The 24718-nt window shown below is 45.4% G+C and overlaps 1 protein-coding gene across 1 annotated transcript in view; it reads right to left on the bottom strand.

The window, feature by feature from the left end:
• The window catches only part of FOXO3 (forkhead box O3), a 125962-nt gene extending 104036 nt beyond the window's left edge, over positions 1–21926 (bottom strand). The window contains exons 1-2 of the mRNA XM_047102276.1: positions 21628–21926; positions 19789–20538 (exon numbers count right to left, since the gene is read on the bottom strand). Coding sequence (XP_046958232.1) covers positions 19789–20406 — 618 coding nt within the window. The 5' untranslated portion in view covers positions 20407–20538; positions 21628–21926. The remainder of the gene's footprint in view (positions 1–19788; positions 20539–21627) is intronic.
• Between the last annotated feature and the right edge of the window lie 2792 nt (positions 21927–24718).

Genomic DNA, 24718 nt, shown 5'->3' on the forward strand with positions numbered 1-24718 from the left:
TCCTCAAAAAACAAAGAACCTCACCCCTTACCCTCTTCTAGAAGAGGCACTCACATCTACATGACAAAAACCTAACTGAAAGGTATTAAATTAAATAGGGTAAATGCATTACCTTACAAACAGCTCCTTTATTTTCTTTTAGGTCTTTCAGGACATTTCTCTTTACATGCAGAATGCAAAATTTTCATTTAAAAAACCCCAACTTCTTTTAAAAATATTAATCAATGACTGAGAAAGAGATATTTCTGAGTTCTCACAAGGTATAAAGGTCTCCATGCAACTTCTTGGATGAAGAGCTAGCTGTCTCCCGCTAGAACGCAGAGCTGGGTATCTTGGACTTAGCACATGGCTTCATCTTCATGTACACTCACTACTTCTAGGGAAGTCACAAGCCTGCTGGGCCTGCTCCCTACATCTGGAAAACAAGATGTTTAGGATAGTCCCTATCTTTAATCCAGAAGAAGCTAGCAGGCACTTGCTGAAGCAGCTAGTAAATAAATGGCCTATACCAAACCCACAAAGAAGGCTGATTTCTCCTTTTTCCCATGGGGGTTAAAAGTGCAAGGAAAGTATTTTGTCTCTATAGGACATTGAAAACTCTGTTTGTATAATAAATATTCAAAAAATAGCCTCAATTGCTCTTAGGAAGCTTTTTCTTAGAGACAGCGCAGCCTATATTATAAAGTATTGAGAAACTTTTATCTTTATCATTAATCTCAGAAAAAAATGGAAGCACTTTATTTTTCATGCAGATGAGAAATACCAGACAACCAAGTTCTTTCAACAAAGTCTTGGCAAGTCGCAGATCATTTTTCATGACAAGGTGACAGTGAGGAAAGGATGGCACATACAGTTTCCTTCTCTTCTCCTCTCTTTCTTTGGCCCCTCAAGCACCAGGGACCTTGTGAGATTGGGTTTACATAAGAATGCCTCTCCCACTTTGACTAAGAAAAAATTATTCAGAATTCTAAACTCCCTGAAAGACACTATCAAAGCATAAAACATTATTACATTTTTACCATTCCAGAACCACAAATAACTTTGCTTTCCTCTTTTTCTTTCCAGAATAAGAACTGCTGTGGTTCACTTTTCTCCCCAAAGGAGTCTCAATGGTTCCATGGCAGAGACTAAAAGCAAATTGTTTACATTTTAATCAGAAAATGTGTTTATTAACGGTATCATCTGAGAGTATGTATGTGTTGTTTGATAATGTTCTTTGAAGAAGTTACATAATAGCTAAATTGTCCTAAACCCAGCCATTGCTCCTAATATGTCATCACAATCCAGCTTCAGCCAAGGTACTTTTACTGGGCCATCACCCATGTTCCTAGATCCCTCTTTGCCAATCAAGTATTCACCCATGTCCTCTACAACTTATCCTCCTCCTGATGCTTCCATAATTCAACACCTTTTCACTTCAGTTCATCTCCTTAAACCAACACACACAATATCCTGGGCCTGAGTGTGAAAAAGATCCAAGAAAAGAATGAAAGCTAGACCTAAATGATCCACTGGCTTCCGAAGCCAGGCCACAAAGATGTAGCTATTCACCAAGTGGTGGAACACAATTGGGCTGCTTCCACTTGCCCAGGGGAGAGGGAGAGAGAAAAAGCAGTGGTTACAGGGAAGTTTAGATGCAGTTCAAGTCAGAGCATCTGTGTCTCATTTCTCAATTTGCAAAATATGACTGGGGTCGCCCTTGTTGGAATATCACTTATAACTGCTTTGCAACCTGGAGAAAATAGGCAGTTTGCAGAGTCCCATCCCTAAGAATAATTACACTTCACAGGAATGCAAATCTTTAAAAAATAATAATAATAAAACAAAAGCCTGTTGTGTTCAATATGAATGCTTGTCTACAACTTAACACTCAAGCCTGTTCTTTATGGGCTCTGAAAGAGTGACAGGCCAGGCAGAACACATCTGTCTTAATTTTAACAGAAGATCATGCAAACTCCCCTCCTTTCTCTACTCTTAAACCCAAATGAGAGACGTCAGTCCAGTGAGGTCTCAGGCAGTATTATAAAATCAAAATCCCTAAAGTAGATAAATTATTGATTTCAGAGTTTAGTCAAAGCAGAGACATACTGACGCAGGTATCTCTATCACTTGCCAACTGTATGGTTTTAGCCAAGTCACTTAATATTCCTGTACCTCAGTTTCCTCATCTGTAAAGAGGAAGAGCTAATATGCATACTACTCTTAGCAGTATTTGGCACATAATATATGCCAAATAATAGTAGCTTTTAGTTACAGCCATGAAAATGATGGGTAAACCTTAAGGCTGAGACTGCACATATCTCTCATTTGCACCAAAGCAGGATGAAGACATAATGGTTTTTGCCCTTTTCGGAGAGAGGGGATAAAAGCTTTCCAGCATCATCAACTCTCCCCAGTTCAGCAGCATGCAAAAGTCAGGGAACAAGAGGGACCTTCTCCTCAAAACCAAAGGCCTCCTCTACAGCCTCCGAGAAGGGATTTTGAAAGAGGGGTCAACCAGACAGATGTCCCTTGTTACCATCTTCAGATCTGGGTCACAGGAGCTAAGGACTCAGATCCCTCTCATCCTTGGGCTGGGAGCCAAGACTTCTAAGACTGCTGCCAGGCAGGCTTTTTCTTATGAGCCTGACTCTTCCTTAAGATACTTTACTCTTCTGCAAATGCATCCTTGATACCAGGATTTTTTCAAGATACCCCTCTTTCCCCATGCCCAAAACATGCAAGCAGTGGCCCATCCTTTTGGAAAAACAAAATGGAAGTGAATGAAGACATTTACACATTTCATCTGTGAGCAGTGGCAGCTTTGGGAAGCATCCCACCAGCTGTCTCTGACTGACTTCTGATCTTAGAAGTCCCTAGTAATCTCCTGGAGTCCAACTTTGAATGCTGCTTACAGTGTTCATGGCACTTTTAGGACACTCCTCCAAACTCTGGCCCCAGACAGAAGTATCTCGATGTAGCTTTCTCCACCACTGCGTGAACATTCTGATGTCTCAACATCTGAACCTGCCTTCCTGATCCTTCTCAAGAATCTTGGCAAATCTGAGAAAAGTAACTTGTCTGGCCTCCCCATTCCCAGGAAGAAATAGATCACCACGCCTCTGCAGCTCAGTACCCAAGCAAGCCCTGTTGCCTCTGACAGAGCTTCATGAAGGAAAAGGTATGCTACTAACAGCAGAAGAATTTGTAATCCAAACTAATCCTGTGTTGTTGTTTTTTTAATGTGTCAGATATAAGAGTATTTATGAATCTCAGGCAGCATTCTGAAGCAGCTGCTAAGAGGTCCTGAAATGAACCTCCAAGTCTGGCCAACCCACTCTTCTTTGCACTATTTATATTCCTAAAGCCATCAGCTATGTTTGATATGGATGATCATGAGGCCCAGCTTAATGGACTACAGAATCCAATGATACTGACAGCACGAGTAACTTGTTTTGATCTTTACCTGGCTTCACCTTGTGGGAGAGGCTGTGCACCTTTTTAGGACCCTGAGCCAAGATGGACGCCATCTCCTCACCACCACGGCGTCGCCTCTGACCTCATCATGAAAGCTGCATCACTTTCCCCTTCGCGTCACTCACCCTCCACACTGATTACACCCAGCACATTTTAATCTTATCTTTCTCCCACATGTCCCACGTCTGTCGGTGGATGAGTCACTACAACTACTCCCCTGTCTGATGCTAGTCTTAAATCTAAGAACATTCCCAAAAGACCAAAACAAACAAGGGAAAAAAGATCACAAAACAACAAGAATCCAACCTAAACACAAGTCCTTTGAACACAATATATGCCCCAGAATGAACATCTGCCATCCTCTGTGCACCTGAGCAGATCCTTCATTAAGGTTATCCAGGAGGGAGGTTGGTGCCCTCGCCCTCACAGGAAGCTACACGGCAACGAGGATTTGTGGCAAGTCTACAATACTCAAGGGGCTAGGGTCTTCATTCCATTTCAACAGATACCACCATGAGATGGCTGTTCATCTTTTCCCACTCTTGTCAGGATTCTGAAGCCAAGGTGGTATGAGAATTTTTATTTTTGACTCCCAATCTGTTACCAGAGGAATTCCAGTCTTAGCAAATGACTTAAGCAGTTCTTAAATTTCAGCTTGCAGAATTACCTGGAGGCCTTATTATAACATTGAATGCTGGGTCCAGAGATTCTGATTCAATGTCTGAGGTGGGCCCAAGAACCTGCATTTCCAAGTTCCTAGGTGATGCTAATGCTGCTGATCTGGAGGCCACGCTTTGAGAACCACTAGCTTAATGTCAGAATATGGCAGGTCTCATTAGTATATCAGGTTGGGTTGCACAAAAGAAAGACGGTACATTTAAGTGTCTCAGTGTTCAAGTCTCATGCAATGACTTGAAATAGCACCATCTCTTTTTGCAAATTCCTGAAAACTTTAAAATAGGTTAACCAGGGTCCACTGGAAACTAGAAAAACAGGTGGGAGTTGGAAACATTAAAGAAACCACATTCATTTATATGAAAGAGAGGAGGAAATCCTAGCTAAGCACAGTTTGTTAAATAATGATGCCCTTGTCTTAGAAACCAACTGTTCTCTTTGAGCCCAACTAGACAGCAGTCCCTTTTATATGCAGCTTCCAGGGAGCAAACTCTACTTGGTAATCTTCCCACGGAGGAGAAGGTAGAAATAGGTCTAGAAGTCAATTCTAAAATAGTTGATAACTCATTTCTCTAAGACAATGGTTCTCAGCCCTAACTGTATACTGTAGCCTCCTGAGAGCCTTAAAAAATATGGATGCCTAGGCCCCATATCTAGAGATTCTAACCTAATTATTTTAGGATGGGACCTAGACACAGGTGTTTTTCAAAGATCCCCAGGCGATTCTCAAATGCAGCTGAGGTTGAAAATCACTGATGTAGGAGAAAGATCACAGAGAGATAGTAGGTGAATGGGAAAAAGAAGGGCAGTGAGTCCCCTTTACATAATGTCTTAATGACATAAAAGGAAAGAAAAAAAATGGGAGAAGAGCTGGGGGTGACTGCAGCAGGTAAAACTGAGGCTCTTTGATTCCTAGACTGATATAAAAATCAACCCAGCGTTGTTGGCTGTTCGAGATTCAAAAATCAGAAATGGCTACATGATCAAGGAACTGCCCACATTTGTCAAAGACTTATAACAGTCCAGAGGATATTTCAAGAAACCCTTTTAACAAAATGTACTATTTTTTCTCAGAAGAGTTAATAACTAGAGACTTAAGGCAAACAGCTTTAACTTCTCACAAACAAATCATCTAAAGGTTCAACTTTGAAATCATGTGCCAAAACACTTACCCCTGAAGAAAATTATAAATATACATACATACCTTTTTTTAATGTTTATTTTTGAGAGAGCGAAAGACTGCAAGTGGGGGAGGGGCAGAGAGAGGGAGACGCAGAATCCAAAACAGGCTCCAGACTTCCAGCTATCAACACAGAGCCTGACGCAGGGCTTGAACCCACAAACTGTGAGACCATGACCTGAGCCGAAGACAGACGCCCAACCGACGGAGCCACCCAGGCGCCCCTAAAAATATATTTTTTTAATGTTTATTTATTTTTGGAAGGGGGGCCCGCATGCATGGGGGAGGTGCAGAGAGAGAGGGAGAGAGAGAATCCCAAGCAGGTGCCACACACACCACGGAGTCCCACCTGGACTTGAGCCAAGATCAAGAGTTGGATGCTCAACCGAATGAGCCACTCGGGAGCCCCCACCCCTGAAAACAATTTTTAAAAAATTTTAAAGGGGAGGCAAGAGGAAGGAGATTGAAGGAGTAACTCTCAGAGCATTTGGTAAGTGAAATTATCTTCCTAGTAACCACACTGACAAATGAGTTTTCAAAGTTGTAAAATCATATGGTTCAGATGATAAAACCAAGTTATTTTCTTCTCTCCCTTCTTGACTAGCACTAGATGCATGAGGTAACAAGCTGGGAAAAAAAAATATCTGAATGCTTTACGATCCTATTTAAGGCATAATTATGAAGCAAAACAGTAAAACAGAGTTGGTGCTCAATGGACAGAGCAGGGAATCTCAAAGCAGATGATACAGACAGAAGTCAGGTGAAAATTATCTCTGTTCATATCAGTAGGTCAAACACTGGGAGCCCAGAGAGAAAAATTCAGATGTATTTCCACCACGTTAACATTTAAAAACCAATTCATCAATTTAAAGTTTTTGATCTGATTAGAAAACTAAGATTTGGATAAATCAGCATCTTGAAAATGAGAACTATAATTTGATTAAAAACATCCATTTGTTAAGTAATTATTTCAAAATCAATTTAGAAGACATAGTTTTCACTAATACAACTTTTCTAATTTAACACATGCTACTTCACTTATTCAGTACTGATTACCCACAAATTAACTCAAAGCATTCCCTGATTTCATAAGACCATCAGAATAAACCCTTTCCCTCCTCCCAAAGAACACCTACTAATTGATACCTATGATCAAAGCACCAAATTTTACCTTAACAATGAACGTGAAAGTTGAATGTGGTAAAGCCAAAAGTATGGCCCAGAACACATAGCCTTTCAGCCTGAAATAAGGATCTCTCTTGGAAAGGGAGAAGACTAATAGGACTGCTTTAGATATTTCAGTTCAGCAGAGGACATGCATCTATCTAGTCAAACAGAAGGCTGTAAGCTTACCTTTATTGGACAGAGTTGGTGATAGAAGGCCTGATCTAGGCCACTAATTTCAAGAAATTGTATACTAGCTCACCTAGGAAGTTATCTATGAGGACCTTCAGAATCTAAGTGTGCCAAAGCAAGCACACTCACCCTGGAATCAGCTCGAAGAAAACCTTAAATTAATCAGGCCCATAATTTTCATAAACCCATTCTAGGCTTCTCAGGATTACACAAACAGTACACCTGACCTAACTGCTCATTATTCTTTTAAACAAATTCAGAAGAATGTTTGGGTTCAGAGTTTCAATGTTTACTTTAAAAAAAAAAAGTATCTTGCTGAAAATTTAGTCTGTGGGTCACTGTTTATTTGCACGATGGGTATATGCATACATGGCAAATTAATGCTGTTAATGAGACTGTACTGAAAACTAGTAAATAAAGATACATCCCTTCTCATTCTACCAACTGGGGGGTAAATATATATATATTTACAAAGATGCACATGTATAAAGGGTGAGAGGGTGAGTTTAACAACAAATCCTTGACATGGAAATAAATGCTGGCAGGAAGTCCCAGGACAGCTATCCTAACTAATAAGGTAAAAACCCTAGAAGATCTACAGCAACACTGAATTTTAAATTAGGTAAAAAAATTTTTAAAGAATTTACCAGCAAGATAAGTTCTAATGGAGACATTCAGAGAAAGAGTTTTACTTTATAAAACCATTATGGTACTATAAAAAAATTTAAATGCATCAAGCTTTTAAAAATACTGAGTAAAAAAAATAAAAATATCAAGTAAAATTAAAACTTAAAAAAGATAGGAATGTGAGCAGGAAGGGTTAAACATCACTCAGCTGAGCTTAATATGAAATATGAAACTGAAGCAATTATCTAGATAATTTATGATGAAAGAAATATTTCAAAAATCAATTATTTGGACACTTCAGGAAAAAAGCAGTTTTGAAATTTGAATTATATGAATTAATGACTCAGCCGTCCACTTGATCTTTCTAAAGTAGTAGGAATTTTCAAGGAGACATCTAACAAGCTCTATTGGATATAATTTTATGCCCACCTTAAACTTCAGGTTGATAACCCAAGTTGTACCTTTAAAAGTCCACTGTGGCCACTGCCACCTTCTACTGCAACTGCCTCCAGCCCCGTCACCCTCCCCAGCACCCTCTATATTCAGTTATCAGGCAGAACCGTTCTGCCGGCTCCACATTTATCATAGTGTTTCAGTCTATCTTCTGGACACTATCCAGGCACTACTCACCTATCTTTACTATGAAACTGAGAGTTCTGAAGTTTTTTCAAACACGCGTAGGATTAGTGTTCTGCTAGCCACATTTTATCTTAGGGCACATGAGTACTGCATTCCCCTGGCCAATTAAAACCATCATTTTAGGTCCTACCCATACATATTTTTACCTTGAAGATAAAAGCAATAAGCTCTTCAGTAGAGATAAACACTTTAACCTGGCCAGCAACTTGCATTATGCAACGTTTTCAGTCTCTGTCTTGGCAACCTGCCTTTAAACCCAACAGTACCTGCATAGCAAAGAGTCAAACACCTCACAAGGTATTTTAATACCTTTAGTTATGAGATCTGATTCAGCAGCCAAACTGCTGCCAGGAGCTTCTTATAAATTTTGTTTCCCTGCAATCTGTTTTTCTTGGTGGTCTCGTCTCCCTTCATCTACTTTAGATGCTTTAGGTAAAGTCTACAACATAATAGAAGCACAGATACCCTGTTCTCCCAAGGCAGAAATTTGCCAGAGATAATAGTCCAACCCAAAGGATTTCTATACACTATGTATGAGTCTATTAGTTCTAAATAGTACACTTTGTATATGAAGCAGAGTAAACCATGCTCCTGCAAAGAAGTGACCAATCAGAAATGAGAATCCACACACCTGCAGGTTTTTGACAGAATATTCAAGCCACTTCTATTCTCCCACTAAAAGCCGAGGCACTGACTCAATTTTTAAGTTATTAGCTCATCCTAATAAAATCAAGGAAAGGAGCCTAAATCATGGGTCCAAGTCCACTCCCCTAGCGGCACACAGAGGGGTTACCCCAGTCAGCCACAACTTGGAAGACAAGCCTTCAAGACAGTATTCCGGTGGATTAACATGAGGATTAGTGGTAACATATGTAAAGATGTGGCACACAGCAGCAACCTTTAAAATGGAAGCTATTTTCTAAAAGTACAAACTTCCAGTTATAAGTCACGGGGATGTAATGTACAGCATGGTGACTACAGTTAATAACTGTATCGCATATTTGAAGGTTTCTAGGAGAGTAAATCTTAAAAGTTCTCATCACAAGAAAAAAAAAGTCTGTAACTATGAATGGTGACGGAGGTTAACTAGACTTTTTGTGGTGAGCATTCTACAATATATACAAATACTAACTTGCTACATTATACACCTGAAGTTAATGTTGTATGTCAAATTTACCTAAATTAAAACACACACACACACAAACTCAACTCTCCCTGCCAAGTGAATAATATAAATAAGTGAAATGGCAGCTATTTTACTGTTGTACACCCCCCACCCAACCCAAAGTCCCACTGGCACTCAGGAGACAGTAGAGCACAATAGAAAAGGCAAAAAAAAGTTCCAGAGTCCAAGAAACCTGGGGTCTGATCTCAAGTTCCTTGAACCATTTCCTCATCTTTAAATTGGGATTTACATTTAAATGCCTATCTTGTAGGATCAACATTAGATGTAAAAACCTAGCTGAGCATTTGGTGCTTAGTGCTCAATAAATCCTAGCTACTATTATTATAATTAGTATAATATCTAGGTCTGAGAATGTGGTTGTGAAGACGCCTTTTTGTTGTAAGAATCAAACTGTCTCTCCGGGCTCTCCTTCCCAAAAATATCATTTTGAAATAGAATGTTAAACTGTGCAATTCTCACTCTTAAATACTTCAGAACTGTTTCTACTTCTACGATGACAACTACTCTATGTTCTATGCTTCATTAGGATGACTGGTTTTTGGGACATAAATATACACAAAGGAGACAAGAGCCTGAAGGCTCAGGTATGAGAAACTTTGAAAGTCCCTGAACCAAGCACAGGAGGAGCTGAGGGGACTCCAGAGATTCTGGATTAGCCTTACTACCATAACCAAGGACAATGGACCTGACTAGGCTCTACCTTCTCAAGCCCTGATAGGAAAGAAAGGATCCTTCCACTGAGAACCCAAGGCTCCTTTCCTTCTCTCCTCAAAGAGGGACGATTCTAGACCAAAGCTCTCAGCCAGAATTCCTGGGCTTCAGAGAAACCTCAAGCCCACACTCCACACGTGCAGCCATTCCATAAGCTTCAAGAAATAAATTCAGTAGGGGCGCCTGGGTGGCGCAGTCGGTTAAGCGTCCGACTTCAGCCAGGTCACGATCTCGCGGTCCGTGAGTTCGAGCCCCGCGTCAGGCTCTGGGCTGATGGCTCAGAGCCTGGAGCCTGTTTCCGATTCTGTGTCTCCCTCTCTCTCTGCCCCTCCCCCGTTCATGCTCTGTCTCTCTCTGTCTCAAAAAAAAATAAATAAACGTTGAAAAAAAAAATTAAAAAAAAAAAAAGAAATAAATTCAGTAAAGGGGACAGGGGAGGGGGTGTGAGGGGGAACCCAGGACATATTAGAAATGGGAAGGAGGAACAAGTTCTAGTGGTTCTAACTGGGAAATCAGGTAAATTCATGCCTCCCTTCTGTCTCCCACAGCAGAATGAAGAAAATTTAAATTATAAGTGGCCTGTAAATGATTAACATTTTAATTTTAATCTAATTTAAAATGGGGAGGAGCAGAATGGATGACAGTGGTCAAAAGGCACAAACTTCCAGGTATAAAATCAGAGTAGATCTTAAAAGTTCTAATTACAAGAAAAAAAAAGAAATTTGCAACTGTGAGCACCAATGGATGTTAATTCAAGTAGGCTTATTGTGGTGAACGTTTTGTGACAGACACCAAAGCTGAATCAGTATGTTGTACAGCTGAAACCAATGTTATATGGCAAATAATCTCAGTAATAAAATAAACAGAACTTTGTACTCTTCTCCTCTATCTGCAACCCTGCCTATCCCTCTCTTCCATCTCCAAGCTCTCGTGTTTGTTTCCCAAGACTACCATAACAAATCACCAAATTCGAGGTCTTCAAACAACAAGAATCTATTCTCTCACAGTGCTGGAGGCTAGAAGTCCAAGGATTTAGCAGGGCCATGCTCCCTCTGAAGATGCCAGGGTGGGGACTGTCCCTGGCCTCTTCCTAGCTTCAGGTGGCCCCCAGCAACGCCTGCTGCGCTTGGCTACTAACCACATCACCCCTTAAAAGACCCTATTTTTAAATAAGGTCACATTCTGAGGTTCCAAGTGGACATGAATTTGGGGGGAATACCATTCAACCCACTACAACTCCCAAATTAAAGTAAACCACCACCACCAAAGTATGGGGCAAAGGGGAAGGAGATGACAAAATCACAGCATTACAGAAATATCAAAAAAAATAATTCAAAGTTATAACTGCCAGTGGACTATTACTTCCAAACTGAATTAGAAATAATATAGCTTTTGCCTTTCTCTCACCTGTGGGAAACTGTGAAGTCTTGGAAAATATCATAAGTCCCAATCAAAATAGCACTAAAACACAGGACATTCCACTAGCCCAGACACTTGAATACTCTGAAAAATTTGGTATTACGTATAAACACTCACATATATTATCAGAAGTGAAAACAAAAAAGATGAAAGACAGGGAAGGATATTTTTCAGTTAAAAGTGCTTTCATTTAACTATTCGGGGATGGAAAGTGGATCATGGGTCTCAGAAGACCAAGGTTTCCTTTCAAAAAAAAAAGTTACCTTAGTGGTCAGCAGCTATTATTAGCATATGAGCTAAAAGCAAATCAAAGTTCATCAATACCAATAAATGGAATTTTCAAAGCAAAAAAAATTTTTAATAAAAATAAATTTTTAAAAAGTTACCTTAGATTTTTAACAGCCCCTCCACAAATTATCCGGTTTTTTTTTTTAATGTTTTATTTATTTTTGAGACAGAGAGATCCAGAGCACAAGCAGGGGAGGGTTAGAGAGAGGGAGACACAGAATCTGAAACAGGCTCCAGGCTCTGAGCTGTCAGCACAGAGCCCAACGCGGGGCCGGAACTCACAAACCGCGAGATCATGACCTGAGCCAAAGTCAGCCGCTTAACCGACTGAGCCACCCAGGCGCCCCTCAAATTATCTGTTTCTGATGACATAAACCTACATGGAAGCACTATATATCACAGTGCTTTTTATTTTAATCAAGGTATTATTTCGGCTTTATGGGGAAAAAAACACTTGAGATGAGCTTTAAGACCTGTGTACTCCCTCTGCTGGCTCTGAATTTAAAGTAAATTCTCAATGGCTTCAGGAGCCAAATTATTAATTTCACTAGACATCTAAAACACAATGAAAAATATGATGTGGATTCTCCCCCAACACACACACACACAAAAATAAGAAATTCCAAACACCTACTTAAAACTGCCAAAGGCATCTGTGTTGGATTTATTGTACGTTTACTCCAGAGGAAAGCTAATGCATTTCACTTGTTTGTAGCAGGAGTCACTTGCTGCATCAGCCTTGCCCCCTACGAGTGTGCCACAAGCTTTCCTTGCTCTGTGTGCACCTCTCCACTGCAGGACGAGGATACATCTGACACCCAGGCATGGTGAGCCCCTAGAAGAGAACCTGGCTTCTTCATCACAAGCAATTACTAGAGTAGCAAATTACTGAAAGGACCACAGCCCATAAGGGAACCTAGTCCATTTCATTTTATAATGTTATCCCATAATAGGACAAAAAAAAAAAAAAAAAAGCCTGAGCCTGAGTGGAAACTGAAAGACACACTGTCTAGAAAAGCCCAGCTTGAAACATGCACCAATCACACACTTGTGTTTTATCAGGAAGGAAGGATACAGCACAATATTCTATGGATGCTTGCTACTGTGCTTCTTTTTCCAACTGGGGAAATTGTGATACTGAGAAAGAAATGTTGTTCAGTCAGGAATAAAATGGTTAAAGGCACTGAGTCTGTCAGGGTAGGGATGCCATAAGAATTGGGCTCTTGTATCATAATCACAGCCTAACCACACATTTCAAAAACATGAACTCGGAAGAGCTCCAGACTAGCCCTTAAAAGATCCATCTCAAACAGTGCTTGCTGTCTCTTCCTCCTTCATACACGACTTCTATTTCCCAATCCATGGATATAAAACTTCAGGTCCATCTGGGACTTCTGCCTCCAAATGCAGAACATTATGGACAACTTACACAACAGCTTTGCTCCTGTAAGAAGTGGGTAAATGAATTTTAGGCTGAACAATCCCATGGTGACTCTCTCTAGATGGTGCATATTGATGCTGCATCGGTGGGGCATACACACAGAAAGCAGACTTGATTTCAACTTTTTTCTCTAAATGAAGTCATTCCAAGATCAGGTTCCCCTCAGTTTCTGTGATGGGTAGTAACTGGCACTAATGAAGTTTTCAGGGACTTCTACACGAGGAAATAAGACACTAACAAGAAATGCCTTAGATAGCAGAGTATCCTTTCATAACTACACCATACCCTAGCAACATCAATGCTAGGAGGTCTCAGACTTCATAGCTAGAAGTATCCAAAAGACTCCACATGTGGTATCGCCTCACTCTCGAATCACATCATCTCTTTCAGTGTCAAGAGTCCCAGAACAAGGCTATATCTTCATGGGCTGTGGACATAATGATCCAAAAAGCAGCTCCAAGGATCAGATATGTTATTGTCTGGCAGACACATTCTGTGCTTTGGAGGCTCTTACACTGTCCTTGGGAATTAAGAGGAGTCAGAGAAAAATGACAAAGCAAGTAGGTGGGAGTCAGGGGTGGGCACAGTAGGGTGGAGTAGGGTTAAAACAGAGGGCTTTTAGGTTAGCTAAAAGCACTGATGGAGAATGCTAAAAGAGCAACACAGTTACTTTAGCACAAACCAGCCTAAACGAAGGGGGAGGGGAATCAGAGGCAAGCAAATGAAGTAAGAGTTTGCAGAAATGGAAGCAATGACACGAACAGCTGTGAAACCACAATGGTTAACAGCAGACATTACAGAACAGTGGTTCCCGGGGCTCACGTGGACACACTCTTAGCTCCATCTCTGCTAGCTGTAGGATCCTGGACAGTCACTCACATGCTCTCGTCCTGCTCCTCACCCGTAAAATGAAGTAGTTAGATGATCTTTAAAACCTCTTTTAGTTCTAAATTTGAGGCGAGAAGCAATGTGGATGAGTCAGCTGTATCAAGGCTCCACCTCCACTCCAGAGGGAGGCCAGTCCTCTACCAGGCCCCATAGGACAGAACTGGAGATCCCAGATCAGGCCAGAACCACAGGTGTGCCCTAATCTGGGCAGACCTGGAAAAAACCCAGCTTCTCCCAAACAGACCCAAACTATAGGAGCCATGCCACAGTGGCCTTGCGTCTCCAAAGCAAGCTGGAAAAAAATGATCGGCAGAGAATTAAAGACCAGCTCCAAGCCAGAGTTCAATACCAACTTTCCAATTTGCCAGTAACTTCTCTGCAGAGAGCTGAAGTACTGATGAAAGCAGAAGTACAGATGTGAAAAAAGGCAAAGTCAATGAACAACAATGACAAGTTCATAGAACACAGATTTGCACGTTTATTTTTTGTCTTCCTCCAATAGAACATGAATCCTGTGAACTGGAACCTTATGTGACTTGTGCTCCTACTATATCCCTTAGGCCCAGGAGAAAGCCCTGTCTGTGAACGGTATGCCTTTGACTGTTTGTTGCATGAATAAAATGGCATGTGATGAAAATGGTAAAAAGGTTTTCTCTCTCTGATCTTCGGTCACTTACTGTATGCCAGCTATAACGTCCACAGACACTAACTTACCTATATATGTGTCATTCCCAACTCCTTCTATAGCAGCAAAAGGCCAGAGTGGCTCTTCAGGACTCTTCAATTTGTGATACAGGAAAAGGTAAGGAGAAAAATGACTCAAGAGAGGATCAAGTCTGTTCCCTCCAGGCAAGACGAGTAAGGTATGAAAACAAAATAAATTCCATATTCTCTCCAGCCTGGGAATCTGATCTGATAAGCAGTGGGTCAGCAGGGTGCCCTGCCAGAATGTACAGACCTAAACAGTCTTATCTTTGCATATTTATGAAGATCTTTGGATGGATGGTATCTGCTAAACTTTTTCCAGACCAAATAAATGACTTTTTACTGGGACAAGGACTCTTCATTAATTTCCTAAATAAAAATATCTTGTAGGTTTTAAGAATCACACGTATTAAAAAGTTGAACTACAAGATGTTCTTCTATGGTGTCATTCTCTTAAAATAGAACCCTCCTAAAATCTCCTAAAAATAAGTCTGCATAGTTTCATTTCATTTTCTAAGAAGGAGATAAACATATCAAAACAAACACTTAGCTTCTTTTTTAAAGACTCTCTCTGCTACAGGGCCCACAGATCAAAGTTTAAAAGGGCCAATTTCTTCACTTCAGAGGTCGATGACACAGCTTTGAAAAAGAGGAAAAACAGTCCCCCAGTCCCCCTAGTGTGCTGAGGCTGTAGGAAGAGGAAGTGTATTCGTTGAGAATCCCTGACGAAGACAGTCCTGCCAAAGGAAGTTACAAAACAGCATTTTGGTAACATGGGCCAAGCAGAAGACAGATTCCTTACACACGACTGTAACTGGCCCTTTGGTGAGTTACTCCAAAAGGTGACTGAGGGGAGAATTACAAGCCAACATGGAATTATCACAACTTTGTCATTTTGAAATTAAAAAAAAATATTTTTTAAATATAAAAGGTGCAGTTAAAATGACATTTTCTTAACACAGTGTGTTGGGAAGGAACTGGATGCATTAATCTAAAGAACCAGAACAGTAAGAACATCAACAAGCACTGCGTGGCAGGTGGGTCCTCATCTTTTCACTCTGGGAAGAAGCTGTAAGAGTACACATTGTCACATGAAAGAAGACTAGTCTCTTGCAGAATTAACCTCCACAGCAGCAGCAGAAATAGTCACACACACAAGATCCTCCATTTGTGAAATTTTGAGAACCAGCACAGAAACTCACGGCTACTTGATACAATCATGCCCTAACCCCGTGGGAAATGCAGGTGTGTGGGTGTGAGTAGGTGAATAAGCAATAAATAGACCTTAACAGGTAAACCCTGGAGTCCTAGAGGTCTGCCCCCCTCCCCAGGAGGAACCGAGAGAACAAACCAGTTTAATTATGGGTGGTGCAGTACAAGTAAACTTAATCCGAATTAAAGGAAATGTAACCTTTTCCCCTCGTGACCACATCTGATTATTCATTTCTACTTATTGCCTGAGGTAAGGGAGCCTGTGAGATAGCCATCACCTTTCTGTCTGGCACAATATGCATCTTTCAAACCTAAGTTAACCAGGAACTTCCTCCTTTTGTTAAAATGCTATCTTTTCTGCCACCTTCATCACTTCATAATTCCTAAGTACCCATACTGATCAACACTGGACGGCTATACAAATATGAGAAACTCACTCAGCCTCCATCAATATTCATCTGTTTCTGATGCTAAAATAATAACCAAGACATCTTTAGACTGAGAGGCAAATATGCTTTTCAGGAAAGCATCTTTTACTTGTGTAAGACTACTTGTTACTTAGTAAGTGACTTTTAAAAAATAGATCCTATATTTAAAGAGGAAAATAGTGTGATAAAGAACAAATCTCCAGAACTGCGACTATTAATTACCTGTGTACTAACTAGCTGTGTGATCTTAGAGAAGTCCTTAACTTGAAGAATCAGGTTCTTCACCTATGAGGGAGTTGAATAATCTCTGCAAACCTCATCCCGGCTGTATATTAAAATAACCTGAGAAACTTAAACAAAAACAAACCAACAAACAAAAATAATGCTAAGCCCCAGACCAGCCCAATTAAAACCGATTCTCTGGGTATTGGCTTTTTTTTTTTTAAGCTCCCAGGTGATTCTAATATGCAACCAGGGCTTCAAATCACTAGTCTCAGTTCTGATCTCCAATGCCTTCTTTTCTAATCCTTTCATTCTCTGATCTTAGGGTGAGAATTCTGGTGACAGAATCTCAGAATGCAACAGGCCAAAAAAGCCACGAAAAAAGCAAGGCCTAAGCCCTGCATACTGTGCCTATGTGCACACAGGACTAGGAGAGGTTAACCTGAATTCTAGACATTTTTAGAAGTTAAAAACCCTAATGCATAACTAAGAATGAAAGCAGTGTGGTTTAAGTGCACATGCCTGCTCTCAAAATGACTAATCGTGATAGGAATCAACTCCTGAAACTTGGACGCAGGGAAATGGGTCACAATTAGCTCCTGACCTCTCCCTCTTCCCTCTTCTACCACCCCCACTGAACCACAAGCACAAAAAAAGGCTGGCTATTAGTCATAATCAGAATATGAAACCAGCCCCAGTTTCAAAGGGCTTTCTCCATCATCAAAGATTTGGAAGTTCCTGCATGGGTGCATCTTTTGATGAAAGTCATCTTACAAAAAATCTCTAAAGGATATCCCCACAAGTTGTCATGTGATACTCAGAACTAGTATAAAATCTTAAAAATAATTTTACTTACCTTAAACATAAAGACATTTTACTTTATGCCCTTTAGTAAACATATTAAGGCTCGAGTTTCAATTTATATTTCACAAATGTTAGAGATAAGATAGAAACTAATTCAACACTGTGCATTGAATATACTCCAACCAAAAAAGAGAGAGAGAGAGAGAGAGAGAGAAATGAGATAGCATGAGACCAAAAAAAGGTTAAGGACATAAAACCATAAAGTTTATGACTAGGCCCGAAATCTCTATTGTAAGTCCTGCAAGCTACGTGAAAATATAATTAACTGAATCACAATTCATGGCTACTTTTGGTAATACTACTTTCTCACCTAGATCTTTAAAAAAAAAAAAAAATCAAAACTGTTACCATCTTTAACTGTAAGCACAATAGCAAGAAATATTATTTGTGGAATTAAACTACTTTTGTAAACTTGAAAGTCATAGGAAATGTGAAAACCCTTCCAATGCTAACTTTTTAGCTTTAACTAGCTTTTAACTAGCAGATCCTCTGCACCAAGTTCAAAATATACAGGACTCACTGCACGTGTGAGAAATTTGAAAAATATTCCAAACCCCTATGTCCATTTTCTTAGATCTTGAAACCCACCCCTTCCTGACACTATACACTGAGATTAACCCTTGCTATTCACTTGGAAATTCAGTTTTAAAAGCTATCACAGTAACACTGCTTTGAAATGGAACTCACTCCCATGCTTTCTGTAAATGGCCCTCGGATCACACAGCTGGCATTCTTTTGCAAAGCTTTAAAATTAAATCAAATGTAAGATTCATAATGTCAGCATTCATTAAAGGAAATGAGACAGATATGTGGAATAATTTCAAAGCACACATTTTGCTTTTAAAGTATCTCAGCAAGGGGCGCCTGGATGGCTCAGTTAAGCATCTGACTCTAGATTTCGGATCAGGTCATGATCTCAGTTTCCTGAGTTCGAGCCCTGAGCTGGTCTCTGCACTCACAGCATGGAGACTGCTTGGGATTCTCTCTCTGCCCCTCCCTCACGCTGTCTGTCTCTCTCAGGATTAATAAACTTAAAAAAAAAAAAAAGAAAAAAAATCTCAACAAGTCCTTTTCTAGCCATAAGAAATTTTAAAAAAAGGTACTTTGCAAGTTTTTTTTTAAGCAAATTAAAACTCAACACATTAAGTTCTTTTTTCTTTAAAACACACTACATTCTTCAATTTTTACACAAATTCCTCTCCAGGGCTCCAGTTCTCCGCCAAGATTACACTGTTCTTGCTGTACACACATACTGGAATCCAGGAAGATACAGTGAAGAGGACTGAGGAAGGAAGCAACCACCTCTTTAATTAAAAAAAAAAAAAAGCTAACTTGCAAATAGAAGCAACTGATAAGTGATATGTATCTCCACATGTACCTCTTTTGCCTGGTAATGACACATTCATATCTTGGGGTAGAGGCCAGGAGAATGAGGTGCCAGGAAGAGCAAAGCAGCTGGGTATCAGCAGCCCAGCAGGGGCACAGGAGTTAATCTGTTTAGATGCCCAACTGCAGGAAGTCATTACATCATAGGCCTTTCCACACCTCTCTCCCTACCATGTGCCCAGTGCCCCAAGAGGCTGAAAAGGAACAGTAGAGAGCCTCCCTTCTGGTTCACTTATAGGTAGAAGCCATTACGGCCCAGTCCTGCCACTACATCTCCCTCCCCTAGGCCAGGGAAGGCTAGGTGAAGCTCCAGGCCCCAGTCCTCCACACCTGGACCTGGCCTCAAATAGCGCCAGAGTCCAGGCCTCAATAGAAGCAGCAGGTGTGGCTAGTCCGCCTTAAGGTGGAAGGGCTGGCCCATTCCAGGACCCAGAACATCTCAAGTTTGGAGACTCGTTTACTGGGAAAACCTCTCTAATAAAGATGTCAACACAGACAAGGAAAGACAAGCAGCCAGGAAAAGGTTTACAACCACTGCTTTTTCTAATGGGACCGGTATGCCTGTGGGAATTAACATCCACACGCTAGAAACTTCGACGTAAGGGTGCTCATCCAGCTAGTAACAACGACCATGCTCCTGTGACAGACTGGGAACCACAAATCCAACCGCTTCTCCGGGCACCAAGTCCCAAACACACCCCCACATCCTCTCACTCCACCCGCAGCGCCCTCCCCGCACCCCCACTACGGTGATTTCTACTTCGAAGTTAGCCGCAGACCTACCTCCTCCGCGCAGTCCGGGGAATCCGTCAAACGCACTCCTGTCCGCCAGTCCTTCCCTCGCCGGCATCCCTTGCCCCCTCTCCTCACCTGGCCATGCCCGAGGCTTCCCCGGAAGCCTCATTTCCCCAACCCCCCTCCGCGGCCGACCCCAGGTTCCCCTCCTCTGGGGGTCACACAGATCCCCCGAAACCTCACAGCGGAGGCTCTCGCTGCCAACCCCTCTCCCCAGCGCCCGCAGGCGCGCTCCGATGAATCGAAGGCGCGTCTCGCACTGCGCAGGAGGCCCGGCGGGTCCGGCCGCCCGCCCGAGGTGGGTACGCACCTTCCACCCGGCCGAGCTGTTGCTATCGCCCTTATCCTTGAAGTAGGGCACGCAGCGCACCATCCACTCGTAGATCTGGGACAGAGTGAGCCGTTTGTCCGGGGAGCTCTCGATGGCGCGAGTGATCAGGTCGGCGTAGGACAGGTTTCCCCAGGCGTTCCGCCGCGACGAGCATTTCCTCGGCTGCCCGGAGCCCCCAGCCGCCCCCGGCTGCGGCGGTGGCAGTGGCTGCTGAGGCTGCAGCGGTGTCTGCGTCCCCCCGCTCAGCGCGCCCGCCGCGAGGGCTGGCCCGGACCCGGAGTCCTGCCCTCCAGGAGCCAGCAGCCGGGCCGAGTCTTCAAGGAGCAGCCCGGAGCCCAGCGTGCCGCTCCCGCCGCCGCCGATCGCCATGGCCGAGCTGGCCCTACCGCTACCGTCCTCGTCGTCTTCATCGTCCTCCTCTTCGGGGATCATGGAATCGGCGGCCGTCTCCCCCGAGGGCTTGGCCGGGCTCCCCTGGAGCTCTGGCCTCTGCAGGGGCCACGTACAGGAGCGCGGCCGGCTCTGGGGCTCGAACTCCGGGTCCAGCTCCACTTCGAGCGGAGAGAGCGGGGCCGGGGAGGCCGGTGCCTCTGCCATCTTCGCCGCCCGCCCGCCCGCGGCTCGGGCTCTCGCGCTCTCCTCTCGCGCCGGGGCGGGGTGCGGCGGGGGAGGGACGGGGGCGCCGCGAAGGCTCGGGCTCCCGGGAGCCGCTGCCGCTACTGCCGCCGCCTGGGGAAGCACGAGAGGAGAGAGAAGGAGAGTTCGTTATCCCGGGCTGGAGCCCGGTCCTCGGCGAGTCCTCGCCCGCTGCCGCCGCTTCCCGGCCGCACGGCGCCCGCCTCCTAGAAGCAGGCAGACCTGGAGACGTGCGTCCCGCGAACCTGGCGCAGCAGACACCGCCCCCTGGCCAGGCCTCGGGGGAGACCGGAGCGAATCGACGGGCTCGCACGGGGCAGCCCCCTCCCCCCGCCGCCGCGGCCGCCAGATCTGCAGGTCCCTCCTGGGCTAGGTGGCTGGGCGGGGAAGAAGGGGGAGGGGCGGGGGCGGGGGAGGGGCGCGGGCCGCGCCTTTAAAGCGGGCAGCGGCCGGAGCTGGCGCAGCCGAGCGGCGGTAGGAGCCCGAGCGGGCGTGCGTTTGTTTATGTTTCGTTCGGGCCCGCTCAAGTGCTTCCCGCGGCGCCGCAGCCAAAGTCTGTGGCGTCTTCCGCTCTTCTCCTCCTCGCCCCTGGCCCTGCCGCCTCCGCGCCCCCTTGTACCCCTTCTCCTGGCCGAGGGGCCCGAGCCCGGGAACGGCACGGGCAGCCACCTTCTCCTCTCTTGGCCCCGCGGGCCGGGAAGGCGAACATGAGTCCGAGCGCGGACCGGCCCTTGACACTTCCAGAAAAAGGACCAGACGGGAAGCAGGGGGGCAAGCAGCTCGGCGGGTGTTTGCAAAGGGTCGAGCCAAGCAGGAACGACCACTTTGGGTTTTTGTGTGGTTTATTTGCTCGCGGACGTTGTACCCTCCACCCCCTTCCCTGTAAAGAACGCGGGGAGGGGACAAGTCGGAACATAAATCTTCCAACAGGTCAGGAAGCGCCAAGTCTCCCGGGCTGCCAGAAAACCCGGACCAGCACGTTCATCACCTCCTTGCTCCCGCTGCTGCCATCTTGACAGTTTTCCCCCCTTCACTCAAGTCCTTTAAAAACACTAGCGGGAGGGAAAGGGGGCGCGCACACCGAGTCACGGGGAGGGAAAAGGGAAGCGCCTGGCCCAGCTCGGAAGCAGATCCGGAGTCACCGGGAAGGCGGCCGCCCCGCTGCAAAGCTCCGGCGCCTACCTCAGTTCCTTCCCTTCAGGGACGAGTGGGGAGGACGCACAATCCCGCGCGGGCCCGGGGCACGGCGAGGAGGGGGCGCGCAACCTCGGCGAAGGAGAGGCGCTCCGGCTGCCGCCGCAGCCTGCCTGAGGAAACGCCTGTCAGCCTGCGCGCCGCCGCCTTCCACATTCCTCCTCCTCCTCCCTTACACGAGCAGGGCGGCCGCGGCAGCAGCACAAAGTTATAGACACACGCAGGGTGCCTCAACCTAAGCTGACGGCGGGCGGGTCCCCGCCCAAGGGGAGGGCTGGGCGGCGGGCCCGGGTGTGCTGTGTGCGTGCGTGTGTGTGCGTGTGTGTATATGTGTGCTCGCGCGCGCGCCTGCGCGACCCGGCTCCGCGGGACTGCGGGCGTGGGTGTCGGGGCGCGCGCCGCGGGCCGGGACTAGGCGGGCTCCCGCAGCCCTCCTCGCTGGGCTCCTCCTCCCGAGAGTCTCAACGACAACAAAGCGCGGCGCCAGCCTAGGAGAAGAAGGAGGGGGAGAGCAGAGCCCCGAACGCTCCATGAGCGCAGTCGCGCGGCCTCTCAGACTCCGGGCAGGGCGCCTAGTACTGAGGGTCCCCGGCGGGCGCGTCCGCCCGCCAGGCTCTGGGCCCGCCCTGGTGTCCGGTTCCCGGTTAGAATCGGACACCAGGTAACACCCGAGATAAGATGCTGACCGCAGATCGCAGAGGTTACCTCGGCGTGGAAATACTGACAAGAGAAGATGTTGGTGCCATACAAGACTTCGATAAACTGACGCCCTCAGATTTGATCAGGCACCAAAAGGTTTGCAGCTGAGTTTCTTACCTAGGACGCTCGACTTGTCGTGGATTTCTTGGCAAATGAGGGGAGAAGTGTAACTAACTCGGGAGAAATGCAAAATTTCCCCCATTCCTAAACGCAAGGGCAGACTTTGAACAATTATGAATGGGAACTAAATTGCTTCTAATTTGTAAATGACTCCAGAACAGCTAATTGTGCATTTTTAAGTTTGGGGGTTTTTTATTTAAAGCTACTTCTTTAGGTTTGGGAAAACATCTTCACAAGTCCTTATCTTATTAGTGCCTAAATTGTTCATTTGTACACTAACAATGCACTACATGCGATACGCACACCAAAGCTCTATTCACTTTGGTTCATAAATATCTTTTTTCCCCTTTTTTCTTAAATCTTTGTCAGTCACTGGAGACCTCAGAGTCCAGAGCTCGATCCTCAACAACCCAATACACAAAAAAGGTCCAACCCAGGGTACTCAGGAGTCCGCCCACCCAGCCAATTCCAGACTCCGGGCTTTGCGCAGGGCCCGTCACTCAAGTGACGCGCGGCCCCGCCCCTGCACCAAGCTAGTTCGACGCGTACAAACAGATGATGTCATTGTATCCACACGCGCGTGACCCGGGAGCTCTGCGCCGCGTCCCCATTCGCTGCACCGCCTACTCGTCAAACCACGCCGCGCGCTGACTGGCCGCGGGCACCAGTCTCCAGGCCCCAGACACCCCTCTCCGCCCCCCGCCCCCGCCCCCCAGCAAATAATAAACAATCGAGTAAAATTCTAAGGAAGAAAGGAGGGGACAGAGAGGAGAGGAGAGAAAGAGAGGGCGAACCTGAAGCCAACCTTTCGCGCGCTGAGGGAGAGTTCAGAGGCGGGGGACTTGAGAGGACAGAGGAGGGAAGAAGGGGAGCAGACCTGGGGCGATGGGTCCTGCTGCGAGGTGGTGGTGTAGGGAGAGGAAACTTGGAGAGCACCCTGCGGGGCGCGCCTGCCAAAGTGGAGGGACACTAGGGCCCTGGAGCTGCCGGGCTTGGGGCTTCTGGGCGGTGCGCGGCAGTCCGAGGGGGTGGAGAGTGAGACACGCCGGAGCGGCGCGGGCGGAGCCGGCAGACACGTGCGGGAGGAGGGCGGGCGCGCGCCGAACTGGCTCACCCGGGGCGCGCGGCAGCAGTAGCCGCGCGCGCTTGTTTACCAGCGCACGTGGGTGTTATTTTTAAATGGAATGTTGTGCTGGCCGCGCAGCGTAGTGGCGGGCGCGTGGGGCAGCCCGCGCTGGCTGGGGGACGCTGCAGACCCGGGCCACGACCTCTGCGGGCTCCGCTCATGGGCCAGGCAGACTGTCTCCGCTGCAGGATTCCAGCGCAGCGGCTGGCTGGGGCCGGTGAGCCTGATGGCGACTTTCGCGCGCTGCCCAAGCCCCTGCGGAGACGACGAGTTCCCGCCACCAAACGCTGCCTTCTTTAAGCCCGGTTTCGGCTCTTTCAATCACATTTCGGGAACAAAGCCGGCGGGACTCCGCGGCCACAGGTTCCGGAGCCGATTTCACATGCTCACATACTCCCTGGCACACTACACCCTGGCCGCGAGGTGGATTTATCACCTTGCGTAGTTTGTGACCTCGCTCTCTTGCTCAGAATGTCCCCCGAACGCGCCCGTCACTTGGGCATACAGCTCTGGCACGTACAAATGCGCTTTTGCTACCTCGGCTTCTCTTTGGAAGGGAACTCTGGGAAGGGGGGCTCTGACTGCTTCCTGGTGGTGTTCCTGCGCTTGCTGCTCCACTTTTCTCATTGTGGGCCTGTCCTGAGAGCCCTGAGTTTGCGTTTGGTTTATAGCCTGGCAATGTGGACGCTGACATAGGACAACTCTCAACTGAAAGTGTCCCTGGGGGGTAAGGGGGCGGATTGGGACTTCAAAGATCACATGGGGGGCCGAGGGGCTTTGGGGCATGTTACCAGGAGTCGTGTTCAGCATCAGCGTGTTCAGCTTTTTGGGAGGAACCCAGAGGCCAGATCACCCATTGCTTTGCACCATGATAGAGCATAGAATACAAAAAACTTTGAGTTGTTCCTTCTTAATACTTATAGCACACTGTTAAAAAAAAAAAAAAAGTTCACACTCTGAATCTAAGCAAACTTTTGTCATTAAAGTACAAACATGCAGACTTAGAATATATTTACACTGGCTGGGCTCTCAGGTTATTAGATTTTCACTAAAAACCTGTTGAGTGTCCATTTACAGAATGCCTATCCCAAGGGCATTCAAAACCTGGAAGCATTAAAGATTCAGTAGATTAAT

This window comes from Lynx rufus, unplaced genomic scaffold, assembly GCF_022079265.1.
Source record: "Lynx rufus isolate CCGP_SWC_20201006 ecotype Redwood Valley unplaced genomic scaffold, mLynRuf1.p SCAF_6, whole genome shotgun sequence".
NCBI lineage: Eukaryota > Metazoa > Chordata > Mammalia > Carnivora > Felidae > Lynx > Lynx rufus.